The sequence below is a fragment of the Eulemur rufifrons genome, chromosome 7 (genome assembly GCF_041146395.1).
Source record: "Eulemur rufifrons isolate Redbay chromosome 7, OSU_ERuf_1, whole genome shotgun sequence".
Lineage (NCBI taxonomy): Eukaryota > Metazoa > Chordata > Mammalia > Primates > Lemuridae > Eulemur > Eulemur rufifrons.
Genome location: NC_090989.1, coordinates 148,219,252 through 148,234,809, shown reverse-complemented (window position 1 = coordinate 148,234,809; position 15,558 = coordinate 148,219,252). Strand labels below are relative to the sequence as shown.

Here is a 15,558-nt window from a genome sequence, read left to right as displayed (position 1 = left end):
AGTTTTCACTATATACCCTTTTGTACCTTTTACATTTTGAATTATGTGCATTTAATACCTATTCAAACCATTTTCTTTTACTTTTTAAAAACTATGAGCCTTCCCCCATACGGTTGTCTGGGAACAGCTGTGTCCCCAAGCCTTAAAGGAGAGGGAATGGCTGCCATTCGGGCAGCAGGCATGTTGGTAAGGTGGGAGACGTCTCTGCTGGTGGCTGGGACCATTCCAGGGGACACAGACTTGCCCTCCACTGTGAGGGGACCTCAGCTTCAGAGGGAAGCTGGATCAGCAGGACCACAAAGACTCCCAAATGCCCCTCAAATCATTTGGGTCTCACTGTTTACTAACGATTCTCAAGCAGAGCCGCAGAGGCTTCTTCTAAACCCTCCACAAAGGAAAGTGAGCCAGGGGACAGGCCTGAGGACACTGGTGCCTGGTTTTTCCAGCAACTACGCAGCTCCTCTTGGCTTTTCAATATTATTTTGGAAAGCGAAAGGAAGTCTGGAGGTCACTCAGCTAGGAGCTGGCTTCTCATTCCTGTCATCCATTCATGAGGTGACCTCCCATTTCTGGTGGCTCTTACGTCCCTGGCTAAATGAAATGGTGCTAAGACAGATCCCTGCAGCTAGTTGGGAGGCAAAGAACACATCAAGAGTCGGCGAGGACTTTTCATTCAAACTGTGAGGCTTCTAAATTCAGTCAACTAGACTGACGAGACTAACAGCTGAACTTGGTAAACGTTTATAGGTCACTTCGCACGTGTCCAGCACAATCCGTGTACTGGGTGATTAAGTCACAGTTTCTGCCCTGGGCAGATGAGATGCTCACATAGATGAAGAACTCATTTAACAAATATTCATTGAGCAACTGCTAGGTACCAAGCACACTGCAGGAAATTAAGATAAAATGTGGTCTGTTCTAACACGGAGCACCGGAGTCTTAGGGGCGTGGTGGCTCCGTGGCTGCCCCACTCACATCCCCGTGGGCCTCACCATTGTGGTGCCTGCAGGCCCAGCTTCCGGTCTCAGCCTCTGCAGCTCTTCCTCTGAGGACCCCTCGGCCCACTCACCTGCAGGCCGGAAGTGTCAGGGAATGAACGAATGCCCCCGGGAACTACTCTCAGCCAGCAACTGGCGGGAGTGGACAGTTACTCCCTCACACCCCCAGGTGAGATGACTCTAAGGCCCCAGAGTGCCCGAGGGGTGAGGGGTTAATGCCACCCACAGGCATCACTGGGCCTTTGACATTGTGCTTGTGCTCTTCCTGCTTCACTCCACCGGCTGATATTTGGAATCATGATTTTTGAAGGGACAGGGTCCTAAAGGTCCCCCCAGATTCAGAGTTACTTTATTCCACCAACCTTACAGAAATTCCAGTGAAAAATAAGGTACGTCCCGGTCTACATGAATGTTTGTGTCCCTCCAAAATTCACCTGTTGGAGCTCTAACCCTCCCCCGCCCAGCCCTGTGTGATGATAGGAGGTGGGGACTTTGGAAGGTGATCAGGTTTAGGTGAGGTCTTGAGGGACAGGGACCCTCATGATAGGATTAGTGCTCTTATAAGAACAAACTAGCGCGCTCGTGAGCGCGCGCTCGCGCTCTCTCTCTCTCTCTCTCTCTCTCTCTCTCTCTTTCTCTCTCTCTGCCATGTGAGGACACAACAAGAAGACGGCCACCGCCCGTAAGCCAGGAAAAGAGCCCTCACCAGGACCCTACCATGCTGACACTCTAATCTTGAATGTACCAGACTTCAGAGCTGTAAGAAATAAATGTCTGTTGTTAAAGCCACCCAGTCTGTGGTATTTTTGTTAGAGCAGCCTGGGCTAAGACACAGTCACCACTGATGTCCTTCTGTTGTCTCCCCTTGTAGCTGTTCCCACCTTAGCCATACGCTTCTCTCTCCTCTGCCCCTGCAGGAGCAGGAGGTCTATTTGGAAGTGAAGGGGGAGCTAACACCCCCTGGAGCAGTCCTCAACTAACGGGGAAATGGGAATTGGTGGGTAAACGCCGCAGACTCACCTCCTGGCTTCAGGTAGGCTGGTTAGGAGACATGTTCCAAAAAGCATCTCAGGGAGACCCCAGGGGGACTGATCCACAGCAGTAACCCGCTCATTACTCCCACTTCATTGTCTTCCCTCTCTCCCCTGCTCCCTCACTCCTGCTTTCTTGGGACCTCTCCCAAATAAATTCCTCACACCCAGGTGCTTATCTCAGGCTCTGCTTTTGTAGGAACCCAAACTAAGACAAGACATTCCAAAGACATTGATCATTAGGAAAAGGAAACACTGTTCACAATGACCACAGCTATGTGAACTAAAATAAAATCTAAAGTCCCCTCCTGCTCCCACTGACTGAATGGACTGACCCACTCTTGGTCAAGGGGACCCATAAAAAACAAACAAAAAAAACCTTAAAGCTGAGTTGCTGGCCATGAGCAGAAGGGAGGTCAGACACCTAGTTATGTCCTGTCCCTTTTGGAGTTATTTTTTGTAACAATAAAATACAAAATCATTAACAAGCCTAAGGCCATGTAAGGCACAGGTTAAACCCGCTGGCATTGATTTACTTAAGTAAATCACTTGAATCTCCATATATGTCCAGCGGCTTGTCTCTGATTAACAGACTTCTTTTTTTTTTTTTTTTTTTTTTTTTTTTGAGACAGAGTGTCGCTTTGTTGCCCAGGCTAGAGTGAGTGCCGTGGCGTCAGCCTAGCTCACAGCAACCTCAAATGCCTGGGCTTAAGCAATCCTACTGCCTCAGCCTCCCGAGTAGCTGGGGCTACAGGCATGCGCCACCATGCCCGGCAAATTTTTTTTTCTATATATATTTTAGTTGGCCAGATAATTTCTTTCTATTTTTAGTAGAGACGAGGTCTCGCTCATTGCTCAGGCTGGTCTCGAACTCCTGACCTTGAGCGATCCACCCGCCTCGGCCTCCCAGAGTGCTAGGATTACAGGCGTGAGCCACCGCGCCCAGCCCTAACAGACTTCTTTAACTTAAAACAGTCCAAGCCTTTATACAAAATTTCATTTCTTTAACCAATTGCAAATCAAAGAATCTTTAAACCCACCTACAACCTGTACTCCCCGATTCAAGATGTCCTGCCTTTTAGGGCCAAACCAATGTACTCCTTTCATGTATTTATTTATGACTTTATGTGTAATTCCTGTCTCCCTAAAATGTATACAACCAAACTGTAACCCAGCCACAGTGAGACCACTTGCTCAAGGCTTCTTGAGTGTGGCTCTCCAGGCCATGGTCACACATATTCAGCTCAGAGTAGACCTCTTTAAATTATTTTACAGAGTTTTGGTTCTTTTCTGTTGACAGCTACTTCCTTCTTCTCAGTCAAATCATTCTAGATATGCACAGATGACAATGGCTATTTGGGCCTTTGAAATGTTCCAGGACAAATAATGTATTTCTAATATTAATATATGTTTAGGAGAAAAAACACAAGACCCAAAACAGAAAGCTTCAAACCATTGCATTTCTGATCACAGCAAACAGTCTTCTGACCTCTGTTAAATGGGGATAACTTGTAACAAGCTTAAATTCTATGAATAATAAATCAGGATGCTCTAGCATGTTCCTGGAAATTCCAAGTTTTCTACAAACACAAAATGGACATGACTTTGAGATACTTCCTGTGACCAAAACATCGCACATTGAAAACATCACATCTATTTCAGGGACTGCTTTTCGGGGATGCCTCCCCAACTCTGAACCAGACCTCATTTAAATTCTTTTCAACACAATCAGATGGAAATTTCTAGACTCCAAAGCCAGTAAGCAGTCACAGGTTTCCTCTCACCGCTATTCCCTTTCAAATGGGGCACGTGGACATGATCTCTGTGCTTTTGGTCTTTTATAACCTCCCACATCCACATCATAAGGAGCTCCGGGCCCCAGATGGTAAATCTCACTCAGGTACTAGAAAGCAGTTGGGGGAAGGAAGAACAGAGAAGCCACTGCCTTTTTTATTCCTTTCCTGAGACAAGAGGACGGGCTTAGGATAAAATGTAATTGTCATCTCACTTTTGATGAAATACAAAACCACCTCCAAGCAAGGGTGAACTCTCCAATGAGGTGAACTCTCATCACAACTTCCATTTTCTTTATTTGGACTAAAACCATTCAGTCCAAACCATTCAGCAAAACCATTCTTTGTAAGGTACATAGTGAGGACACAGCAAAGAGCCTAGCAGAGGGTCCTCAGGCAGGGGTTTGCATGTGTCCATGCAGATTCCCTGCCCAGCCCTCCCAAGACCCTCACCCTGCTCTACTTTTCTTGTAAGCATGTGTGTCCATCCTTGACCTGCCATGCATGAGATATATTTTTCTTGTTTATTATTGTCTCCCCCACTGGAATGGAAGAACCAAGAGCACAGGGATTGTGTCTGTTTTGCTCACTGTCACATCCCAACTCTACCTGATAGAGAGTTGCTGACTTTGGCAGGATTATACTGAAATTAGACAGACTTGGGGCAGGTGGTTTATTTGGGAGATGAGAAAGAAATGAGACATATAAGACAAGGAAGGAGGAAAAGCCAATTAATGAGATGTTATCAAGGGCACTGCTGCTGGCAAAGGACCTTTGAGAAGTTTCCAGAAGCTTCCAGAACGGTCCATACAGATGAGAGACTGGGGCTCTGATCCCCCACTGGCTGAAGATTGCCCTCTGGGGAGTTAACACCCTTACTTCTAAACTGAACCTCTGCCGGGGCTGATCTCTGAGGGAAAGAAGTAGACGGAGGTGGTTTGGAAGCGTGAGGTGGCAATGCTGTCTCAGAGCTGAAAACTGCCCAGCCCAGCTGGAGCTAGGGGTGGTGCAGAGCACCCAAAGCATCTGCTTCAGGAGGCATCAGGCAAATATCTTTCTGGTGACCAAATGGATTCTCTTTAATGCAGATATGCATATGCATTGCAGAAAAAGTGCAGGCTCCAGGCCCAACCAGCTTAGGAACAATGGTCAGAATTACTAGTGTCCTCTGACCCATTAAGAAGGAAAAATTGTTACTATAGCCAAGAAGTTCAGACCCCTTTTGATGTTTTATTTTCCCGACAGATCTTCTATAACACACTCCTGCTCAGAATTCCCATTTCTAGGGGGTGGGAGGCAGAGTGGCTACAGCATTATTGTAAATGAAAATGCCCCCCACACAGCCTCTCTCCCAGCTTCTGATAGACCTTTTCCCCTCTGGCTTCTGCCTGTGGCATTTGCACTCGGCCTCTTGGCCACTCCTCTGGTTCTGATCCAGCTCTTTCCTTTACCTGCTCCTGCATGGTGTCACTCCTCAGGGGTCTGTCTAGAGGCACACTCCCCCACGCCATCTGCCTTTCTTGACTCGCTACAACTCCCAGGCTGGCAGCCACCACCCTCATGTCAAACTCTGGGCCCACATCTCCAGTGTCCCTCTGTCCTGAGCTCAGGACACAGGTTCCTAACCTCCTCTTGGACTGTCCATGCACAAATGGTAAACTCAATCTCATATGGAACTCATGGCCCACCCCACCTCCACACAAACCTGCTTTGCCTCCTGAATTCCCTATCTCCAGTAACACTTTGCCACCCGCCCTTGTCACCCAACATGGAAACTTAAGGTCAGCCTCAGTCACTAGGTCCGGTTGTTCCCACAGGTTTCTTGAACCACAAGCGATTGTTCCCTGAGTGGCTAGAATCTTTGTTCTTTTCTGTAATTTTATTTATTTTCTGATGTTCTCTGAACACTTATGACTTGCATAATGTTTATTATGTTTCTGAATAATTAATAGGTTTCATAGTGGTTTATTATCCTAAATATCAATCTCCCTTGATCCCTTGTGGCCCTCTATCCCCAAGTCCTCCCACCCAGCCCTTCCAGTCTCTCTGCCTTGGAATGTCTTCTGCATCACCATCTGATTCATCTTTCTAAAACCCTAACCTCATTCCCTAGGTCCCCTCATCAAAACATTTCTCCGAGATGTGACCATATACATCGCTAGCATGGGGAGGTGTTTATTTACTTGTTCCTCCAGCTCCACATCACATTGTCAGCTCCTGTTCACACAGCATCCCCAGGGCCTGGTACAAAGTAGCATTCAGTAAATAGTAAATTAAATGGACAGAGGGAAGGGAGTTAAATAACTGGTATAAAGTAGGGAAGTTCTATAGAAGTGTGTTCTCAGAGTTCTCAAAGTGTGGTCAGACCAGCGGCTTCATCATGGCCAGGGAATTTGTTGGAAATGCAGATTCCCGGGCTCCATCAGAAGCTCTGCATGTGTTTGAACAAGCCCTTTAGGTGATTCTGCTCTATAACAAGATTATGGTTCCAGACATGTCTTGCCACCCTCACAAATAAAACTAGTTTCCCCAACTACACAAACCTTAGCAGCCTTGTGGGGAAATCACTGGAAAGCATTTAATCAGCTGCTTTTTCAAAAATGTTGCCTGCAGGTTGCAGAAATGCAGCTGCCTCTCAGGATTAGAAAGGCAGGCAGCAACTAGGGGCATCCCCCCCCCCGCCCCCCCCCCCCCCCCCGCCGGCCGACCCACACAAGCGAACCCGCGTCCCATCGTCCCTCTAAGCTGGGAGTTCCAGAGCTGAGTACAGATTCCGATTTTAAAAGAAACACTTCCAAATCTTCCTCCTTGCATCTGAGAGGGATGAGGGAAGGAGAGGGGAGGAGTTGAGGCCCTGGGGTTCGGGATGGTCTATGGTGTCTCCAGGTCCCAGGCTAGGAGACCCCGGTGCGCAGAGACCCGGAGGGCCTTGGCGAGGCGCTGTTCTTCCTCGTGCCTCGGTTTGATCGTCTGTGAAATGGGGTTGGCCGTGCCTTTGCAGGGACGCGTGAGCTCAAGCACCAGCCAGCAAACTCCAACCCAAAGGGCTTCAGGGTGTAGGCGACCACGACTCCGGGTGGCCCCGCTGCGCAGCCAGGGGAGCAACAGCGCAGGGAAGGGCGCCTGGCAGCCTCGGTGCCTTCCTTCTCTCCTCCGGGCGGTGAGTGGCAGGGGCGAGGCCCTGGTCTCCAGGCCCAGCAGCCCGGGTTCTGGCGGGGACTGAGCCTGGGACGTGAGTACTGCGGGAGGGTGGGAGGGGCGGATGCCGCTGTCGACCCGAGCTTGGCGGGCGGTGGGGAGCCAGCTCCCTAAGACACTCGCTGGCGCGGACGAGGAGCTGCGGGCGCCGCAGGAGCGGGATAACCCAGCCCGGGAAGGAAACTCAGCCCTTTCCCAAACCAGGTGCCTCTGAGCAAAGCCAGACGGTGTCATCCCCATTTTGCAGCTGCTTAAGAAGAGGCTCAGGACGGTGACAGCCAACTGTGGCCGGAGCCCTTTCACTGGTCCGGGAACTGTTGCCCTCGGAATCTTGGGGGACTTCGAGGAGGACTATTAAAAGGGCTGAGAAGAAAGTGAAGACCCTGACTCCTCCTCCCTCCCTCGAGGGAGCCCCCACAGGTCCAAAGGCCAGAGCCTCCGGTGCTCTGCGGGGCCGCCGCCCCCTCCCTGTCAGAATTACGCCTTGCTGACTCTCAGCCCTGCCTAGTGTCCCCTCAGTTTCCTTTGTGGCCCCAAAGCGGACTAAACCCGGGCAGTTTCTCCATCCATCCAGGAGGAGACTCCAGAAACCTACGTTCCCCACCCTGGAGAGCCCCGCTGGGACTGCGCGGCGGGGAGGCAGCGGGTCAGGGGCGGGGACAGAAGCTCCTTGGACAGGGAGGGGGACCGGACCCAGGCCGTCCCGCCAACCCACTCCACTGGGCTATTTCCCCTCTCCCCCCAGGAGCCACTTCAAACGGTTGTCGCCCCAGTGTCCGCCCTCTGAGCACGTGTTGCCGCGGGTCTGCGTCAGCGCTGGGTAAACAGATGACTGGCCCGCGGCGCCGGGCGGGGCTCTTTAAGAGGCAGCCGCCCGCCCGGCGATCCTGAACTTGGCTCGGCGGCGGGGCTGATCCGGTGGAAACGCCAAACCAGCGGCGTCTCATCCAAAGGTAGGTCCCTCCGCTCGCCCTCGAAGGAGTCAACTGTCTTGCGTCTTTGAAGAATGCTGTCTTCAGCTTTGTAGCCCTTTCCTTTTTTTTTTTTCCTCTGTGTCTTCCCTCCGACAGCTGTAAAGACATTTCTTAAAGTCAGAAATAATGGCTGTGGATCTAAAAAGGAGGCCGGGTGGGTAGAGCCGCTTTAGAGACTTTCCCACGCCCGCATCGTTCTTTTCTTTTGCATACAACGCTAAAATACCCATTTGCTAGGATTCGCATGCAAATCAGGATTTTCAAATAAAACACCAAGAGGTTTGAAGGCTTAAATTCATTTTCTAAATACCGAAGGAAATTTCAAAGCTTTGGGGAGGGAGAGAAACGTGCGGGTGTTTTATCCGCTGCCGCATCTAAAATGCAGCGGGGCTTTGGCGGCGACTGAGGGCTGGGCACATATTTCTCATTTTTTAAACCCTGCCTGTGTTTTGCGAAGTGGTTTATTGCCATTTCCCGTGTGCACCTCGAGAAAACTTTATAAATATGGCTTTTATTCCTCCTACATTTTAAACTGTGCTTCTCTTTTTTTCACCATCGATTGTATTTGCATATTGAAAGTTTCTTAGGTATCTGGAAAGGTGCTTCCTTTCCTCCCACGGCGTCTTCCCTTTGGGGTATTTTCCACGTTATCTTTAATCCCATGCTATTCCGGTTAGAAGAGAGGCACTCTACAACAGCTTCCTCAAACTTTAGGAACGCAGACATTCCTTCTGCTAAAAGCGGCACAAAACAGGGTCTCTCTCCGCCCCTGGGCACTGTGTGTGAATTAACCCGAAAGACAAGCCAGGTGCACCTGGACGCGCACCGTGGCCCTGGGCTGGGGTCTGCACTTGGCGAGTCCTGGTGCTGGCGCCTGCCTGGCAGGTCTGGAGCGCCCGCGTTTGGTCTGAGCCTGCTTCTGGGTGCCCGACCCCCCGCAGGAGGCCTCGGATGCCCAGCCTTTCCGTGAACACCCCCTCCTCCTTTGCTCTCCACAGCAATGAACAGGGGCGTGTGCCTTTGCGTGCTGATGGCCGTCCTGGCGGCGGGCGCTCTGACGCAGCCCGTGTCCCCGGCAGATCCCGCGGGCTCCGGGGTGCCACGGGCAGAGGAGGCGCCCCGGAGGCAGCTGAGGTCGGTGCAGAGGACGGACGGCGAGTCCCGAGCGCACCTGGGCGCGCTGCTGGCCAGATACATCCAGCAGGCCCGGAAAGGTAAGGGCGCTGCCTCCCCATCCCTCACTTCTTCCCCTGCCCCGGGCTCCCAATTCTGACCCTCTTCTCTAGCGCCTGCCTGTTGGAAGTAACCCCAAGGTGGGAAACACAGGCGACAGGTTAAACTGATAGGTTTTTCACTTTCCTTTCCTGAGTTACGCTGCACCGAACTGTGCAGTTTTCTGGACGTCCTTTGTAGCAAACAGAGATAGTGTGGAGGACTTAATTTATTAGTAAGGGGAACCTTCTTAAAGAGCTTTCTTTGAACAAATTTTTAGCAGTGGTGCTGTTTAAGTTCAACATCATTTTATGAAGACATTAAAAGATAATTACTGACCTCTAGAAAAGGGTTCCCAGATGTACTGAATACCCTCTACTGAAAATGCACAGGACCTGGGAGCCACACAGATGGCAATCCTGGTCTGGGCTGGAGGCAGTGTTTTCTACCAACTTTATCCATGGTGACACTGACGATGAACACTGGCTGTGGGGCAGTGTGCTAAACTGGGCAAACACACCATTCAGCAAGCACAGTAGAGGAGATGTGGGAGGTGGGTCCCCATTGCCATGAAGCTCTCTTACCCAACTGGTGTGCCAGGGCCTGAATTTGAACCCTAACCGGTGGCTTGACTGGGGAGGGAGAAAGTGGAGGGCTCTGTTCTCCAGAGTCTCCTGTGGTTTTATATAAAGGTGAGACTGGAATTCCTTGGCCAGGGGATTCAGAAGGAAGGAACAAGGTAATTTGTTATATTTCTTCCTCTCTTTGGGAAATTGCCCCAACTACCACCTTCTGTTTTGCTTTCCTGCTAGTTAACTTGAAAGAGATGGAAATACTAGTCAGATGACAGAGCAATCTGAAAGCTTTTGGGTTCCTGCTGATTCTCTGTCTGAAAGTAATTCAGTGTCTGTCCTCAGCTGTGGGTTGAATTTCAGCCAAACCAGTCTGAAATATATATCCTAGGCTATTCATTGAGCCATAAATCTGGAACCCCTTCCCCAACTTTAGGGAACAGAGAAACTGTTCTAGCGTAAAAGCTAGTTACCAAATTATTTCTTAGTACCAACACTTGACAATGGCTCTTATAGTACAAATCTCAGCTGGGAAGTTCTTCCTAGGCCTTCTTCTCAACTCCCCTCTCCCTCTGCCTTCAGCCTATTGTGCCAAACAAAACCAGGTGGGAATAGCAGTCATTTGGAAATTTAGCTACCAAAACCCAGGATCAATGCTAGCCAGAAAACAATTCTGTTCTTTTATTTGACAAATGTGCACTAGGAATAAATACTTACACAGGTAAATACTGCACAGTTTCTTCGACTATTTTGCATATTTCTAGATCATATCATATTTTTACTCAGCTATAGTTTATATTATGCTTAGAGGTTCTAAACATGACAATGTACTCTTTGAGCAGTGCTTAAGAGGTTATCATCAGGACAACTATTATATAACCATAATAATTTACAATAAAAATTTTAAATAAATAAAAAAAGAGTTTATCATTAGTAATTATCTGTACAACCTTCAATGATCTGTGAAGAAGCAATTCTATTGGAGGGCTGAGGGGCTGAGGCATCTACACCTGCCCCATGGCCAGGAAAGCCCCGATCCTATATCTGTATTGCCTCTCTCGGTCCTCACGACAGTCATGAACAGTAAGTATTATTATACCTATTTTGTCAGGGTGGAAGCTGGAGCTCTAGAAGCATGAACAATCTACATGTGCTTGTACATCTAGGCAGCAGTAGGGCTGAGACTTCTTCCAAGTCCTGTCTCCCCAGAGGATCTGGAAGCCGTGCGGCTTTCCAGCTGCACTGTCCATTCTGCATTTGAAAGTGTGAAGAAGCCAGCCCCTTCAATTCAATTCCATAGATCAGTTGTGAGTCCCTAGTCTATGTCAGCGCGGGGAAATGAGTGAGGACTCTGGTAAAAACATGACACGAGGACAGAGCTGGGTGTGGAATGGGGAAATTGAGGTGTGTAGTAAATGCCACTTCCATGGCTGAACACGGTGCCCCCACCAACAACCGAGGCTGCTTGTTCACATTGAAGCTGTCACTTTGCTTCCACTTTGTGGGTATTCAGGTTGTGCCCAGCCCTTAGAGTGGGCATTCTTCATCAGGGCAGGCGGGAGGATGGGTCATATTTCCATGTGACTATATACAGGTAATTGGGTCTGCAGGTTTTGCTGGTGAAAGGTGTTGCACAATTAAACAGCAGAGGCTGTTATTCTTCTGCATAGGCTGGGATATCTGCAGAAAGGGCTGGAATGTGCTGCGTTGGTTCTTAGTTCCAAGACTGAGGGTAGATAGAGGTGGGGAGAGAAAAGTGGGGATGTTCTTTCTGTTTATAACTTAGCTTACTTAATTGCATTACCCAGTAAGACAGGATAACGGCCTCTGCAGTGTCATTCATCAGTAAATAAGCCACGGTCTGACTACAGTGCGCCTATGGGCAGGAGCTGGCAAGGGCAGCCTCATGCAGAAGGGCTGTAGCCAGCATCAGCAGAGGTGGGGACACGGTGAGCCCCAACACAATGGGAACCATTGAGTGAGCTCCACTCCTCTGCTCCTGAAGGGCCTTCTTTCTTTTTTTTTTTTTTTTTTTTTTGTTGAGACAGAGTCTCACTTTGTTGCCCAGGCTAGAGTGAGTGCCGTGGCGTCAGCTTAGCTCACAGCAACCTCAAACTCCTGGGCTCAAGCGATCCTACTGCCTCAGCCTCCCGAGTAGCTGGGACTACAGGCATGCGCCACTATGCCCGGCTAATTTTTTCTATATAGATTTTTTTAGGTGTCCATATAATGTCTTTCTATTTTTAGTAGAGACGGGGTCTCGCTCAGGCTGGTCTCGAACTCCTGACCTTGAGCAATCCACCCGCCTCGGCCTCCCAGAGTGCTAGGATTACAGGCGTGAGCCACCGCGCCCGGCCGGGCCTTCTTTCTTAACCCTTAGTTTGCACAGGAGAAGGCATTATACTGATTTCATACCCCTGAGGCCACTGTCTGTCCCGTGGGCTAAGACTATGTGTCACATGCCTCCCAAGAAACTATCTCTTCATGTCCCTGCTCCCTTAGTGTGAATTATATAGGAGGATCACCCTGTTCCTGAAGACTTGACGTCCATCCCAAAGGACCATTTCAGGTTCAGTTATTACATTTTGGTCAAATGGCTAATTTAAATCACCTCTATTATCACCTGTCACCCACCCTTCTTTGAGTGTTACTGAGGTGCCAAGACTTTAATCTGACAATGTGCCTTTATCTGAATATAATTTTTTTAAAAGAAGGTAACTTTCAAATTAATAATTTTTAAACATTATTTATATAGCAATGGGACTTGATTCCATTTTTTAAAAAATCATTTCAACATCAAGATATAGTAATTGCACTACCTTAATGACACGAGCTCTCCAAACATGTCACGTATGCTCAGGGATATCAAGAGGTGAAATTTGGAAATGGGCAAGTACTGGAGAATTCCTTGGTTCATCTACACAAGCAAAACACTCTTGGGGCAGGGAGATTATAGGAAAACCTATGCAAGGGCCTAGTCTGTGCAAGGCAGGAGGAAATGAATCCACCTAAATACTCGTAGAACACAAAACACTCTGATAATGAGTAAATATTGCCCTCTCTCCAGTGACACAGATATGGGTCTTTTTCCTCGCTTAGGTTTTGGTCCAACAATTCCACTGCCTTGATAGCTCCTTGATACCTTTAAGAAGGTCTACATTATCTTTTGTCTGGCTTTTTCCATTGTTCTCATTCACTAACTGAACTAATGAAGCCCTCAGATATGATGCCCCCGTTTCCTTCCTCCCTGTTCCTTGCAGCTCCTTCTGGCCGAATGTCCGTCGTTAAGAACCTGCAGAGCCTGGACCCCAGCCACAGGATAAGTGACCGGGACTACATGGGCTGGATGGATTTTGGCCGGCGCAGTGCCGAGGAGTACGAGTACCCCTCCTAGGGGACCTGGCCTCCCTCAGCCCGGCAGAAAGCGACCTCCTGACCCAGAGGAGACAGAATAAGAAAACAATCACACTCATAACTCGTTGTCTCTGAAGTTTGACATTTTAAGTAGCTATTTATTAAGTTCTCAATGTGAAAAATCTGTCTGTAAGATTGTCCAGTGCAACCATACACCTCAGCAGAATTGTGTAAATGGAAGACAAAATGTTTCCTTCGTCTGTGACTCCTGGTCCTAAAATGTTGCTATCCTATTAAAGTGATTTCATTCTGCCCCTCACTCCCCGTGTCTACTGAGGGCAAAGGGCTCCATTTAGTCCTGAGAACGTGGGAGGAGGGAAGGCTGATATACGGCACCCCAGGGTGAACCCCTGTAGATGTCCCAGAAATGGATTGGGAATCAAAGATAGGTCATGGAGCTCACTTCCTTGCTGCAGGGGAGGCAGCCAGCGAAAGGGCCTTCTGTGGCCAGGTCCAGGGCCCAGCCCTGGCCACCCTGACACCTGCTCTCATCAGGCAACCCCACCCCACACCAAGGTTTCCTTGAGGTTCTCTTGGCCTTTACACAAGTTATAGGCCAATACTGGGCAGTGCTTTTGCATGCATTTGATTGCTCTGGGGCTCTGGGGCTCTGGGGCTCTGTGGCCCAGAGGTTATTGTCCTTCCTTCACAGATGAGAAAACAGGCTCTGATGGGTGATGGTGACTGGCCACATGCCCCAGCTAATGACATGCACAGACTTGAGGGCTTAACACTGCTAGATTAGTGGGACTTTCATCATTCTAGCACTTCTTAAACTCCAGAGTGCATGGGAATCACCCTGGGAATCTTGTTAAACTGCACTTTCTGATGCAGCAAGTCTGGGCTGGGGCCTGAGCAAGCTCCCAGGTGACGTCAATGCTGCTGGTCCTAGACTGCAGTTCGTGGTGGAGAGAAGAGCCTGTGACTGCTTTTCCTGGAGCCCTGCCATATTTTAAAATCAGTGGGAGTGTTGGGAGGACTCTGGTAGTTATCCAGGGCAGAAGCCAATCCATCCGTTGGTCCTCCGCAGGGATCAGTAAAGGGAACTAGGCGGAGAGGACACCCAGAGATAATCCAGTACCCACCACTCACAGTGCAGCCTTCCCATGCCTCCTGCTGAGGCCTCCAGGACCCTCAGATCCTCGTCTAGCAGAGGCCCTAGGTGGCCCAGTGCAGCAGAATATGACAGCCCCAAAGAGAAATACACTGAAAACAATCCTGGCAAATCTATAGGTGGTCACAGAGGGGTTCTACCCAGCCTGCCATCTCCCACAGCTGGCATGCAGTGCCATCTCCCTTAGTGGTGGAGACAGGACACTATGAAAGTCCTCAGAGGGAGCCCCAGGAAGACTGGGTCAGTGCAATTCCTTCATTTGAGCTAAAGTTGGGATTCAGTGTAAAACTTAGACTCCAAATAGATAACACACGATATTATTCCCTCCTGAGAGTCCTACCTCATCCACTCCCTACAATTTGGTCTCCAAGACTGCCTCATATCATAGGTATCCAATCCCAATTCAATCCAAAATATCCAGATGCCTGTTTTTTTAGAACCCCCTGCTTGCAAAAAACACTATATTTATGGGTGTGTAGGGGACATTGGCTGTGAATGGGAAGGAGAATGTGCACCCGTGTATGCGTGTGTGTGTGTGTATGTGTGTGTGTGTACTGGGGTTGGGGGATGAATGAGGGACTTGGAATTTAATATAAAATCAGTAGTGCAAACTGAGTGATGAAAATCTGATCTGAATTAACGATTTATGAATCATCAGGGAAGTGGGTGTTCCTGAAAATATCACTTCAAAGGTAAAGTCATGACTCATACAAATACAAAATGAACACATGTCAAAGATGTCATTTAATTCATCAATTAATAAAGGAACCTGTAAGATGTTACAATCATTTCAAAGGAGATCCTAAAGGACGACACATCCGGACAGTCAGGAATGCTGAAATGAATTTGCTAACAGACCGAAAACTGGTTCATATCTACAGGTCAATAAAGTGCAATGTTTGGAATAGTGTAAGTAGCCCAGTCAAAGACACAGACCCCAACAGCATCAGATAAATGCCCAGAAAGGTTCCATAGAAAGGACACCCAATAATCCAAGTCTTTCACAACTTTTCCTAATGTGGGAAAGCGAAATGAAAGAACGTTTCCTGGCCTCCTCCTGGGTGCAGGGCACTGGACAAAGAGCCTGGTGAGCATCAGCTCAGGAAACTGTCCCAATCCTGCAAGGTAACCACGATTCCGCTGCTCCAAGAGGAAACCAGAGCTCAGAGAAGCTAAGTGACTTGTAGGTGCACACACTGCCCACAAATGGCAGTGCCAGGATTTAAGCAGCTGGTTCTGGAACTTCTGTGTG

General features: G+C 48.9%; 1 protein-coding gene across 2 annotated transcripts; it reads left to right on the top strand.

Moving 5' to 3' along the window:
• The first annotated feature begins 7,929 nt into the window (after positions 1-7,929).
• Positions 7,930-13,444, top strand: CCK (cholecystokinin). 2 transcript variants are annotated; one of them, XM_069473488.1, is made up of 3 exons: positions 7,930-7,973; positions 8,993-9,208; positions 13,039-13,422. In XM_069473488.1, the coding sequence occupies exons 2-3, from the start codon at positions 8,995-8,997 to the stop codon at positions 13,170-13,172; spliced, it is 348 nt and encodes a 115-aa protein (XP_069329589.1). In that variant the 5' UTR covers positions 7,930-7,973; positions 8,993-8,994; the 3' UTR covers positions 13,173-13,422. The 2 variants fall into 2 exon arrangements, with proteins under 2 accessions (XP_069329589.1, XP_069329590.1); XM_069473489.1 differs by lacking the exon at positions 7,930-7,973 and adding an exon at positions 8,674-8,802 and having other exon boundaries at positions 13,039-13,444.
• The last annotated feature ends 2,114 nt before the right edge of the window (positions 13,445-15,558 follow it).

Coding starts and splice junctions, on each gene's coding strand:
- CCK (XM_069473489.1), top strand. CDS start 8,995: ATGAACAGGGGCGTGTGCCTTTGCGTGCTGATGGCCGTCCTGGCGGCG. Junction 9,209..13,038: donor CATCCAGCAGGCCCGGAAAG/GTAAGGGCGCTG, acceptor TGTTCCTTGCAG/CTCCTTCTGGCCGAATGTCC.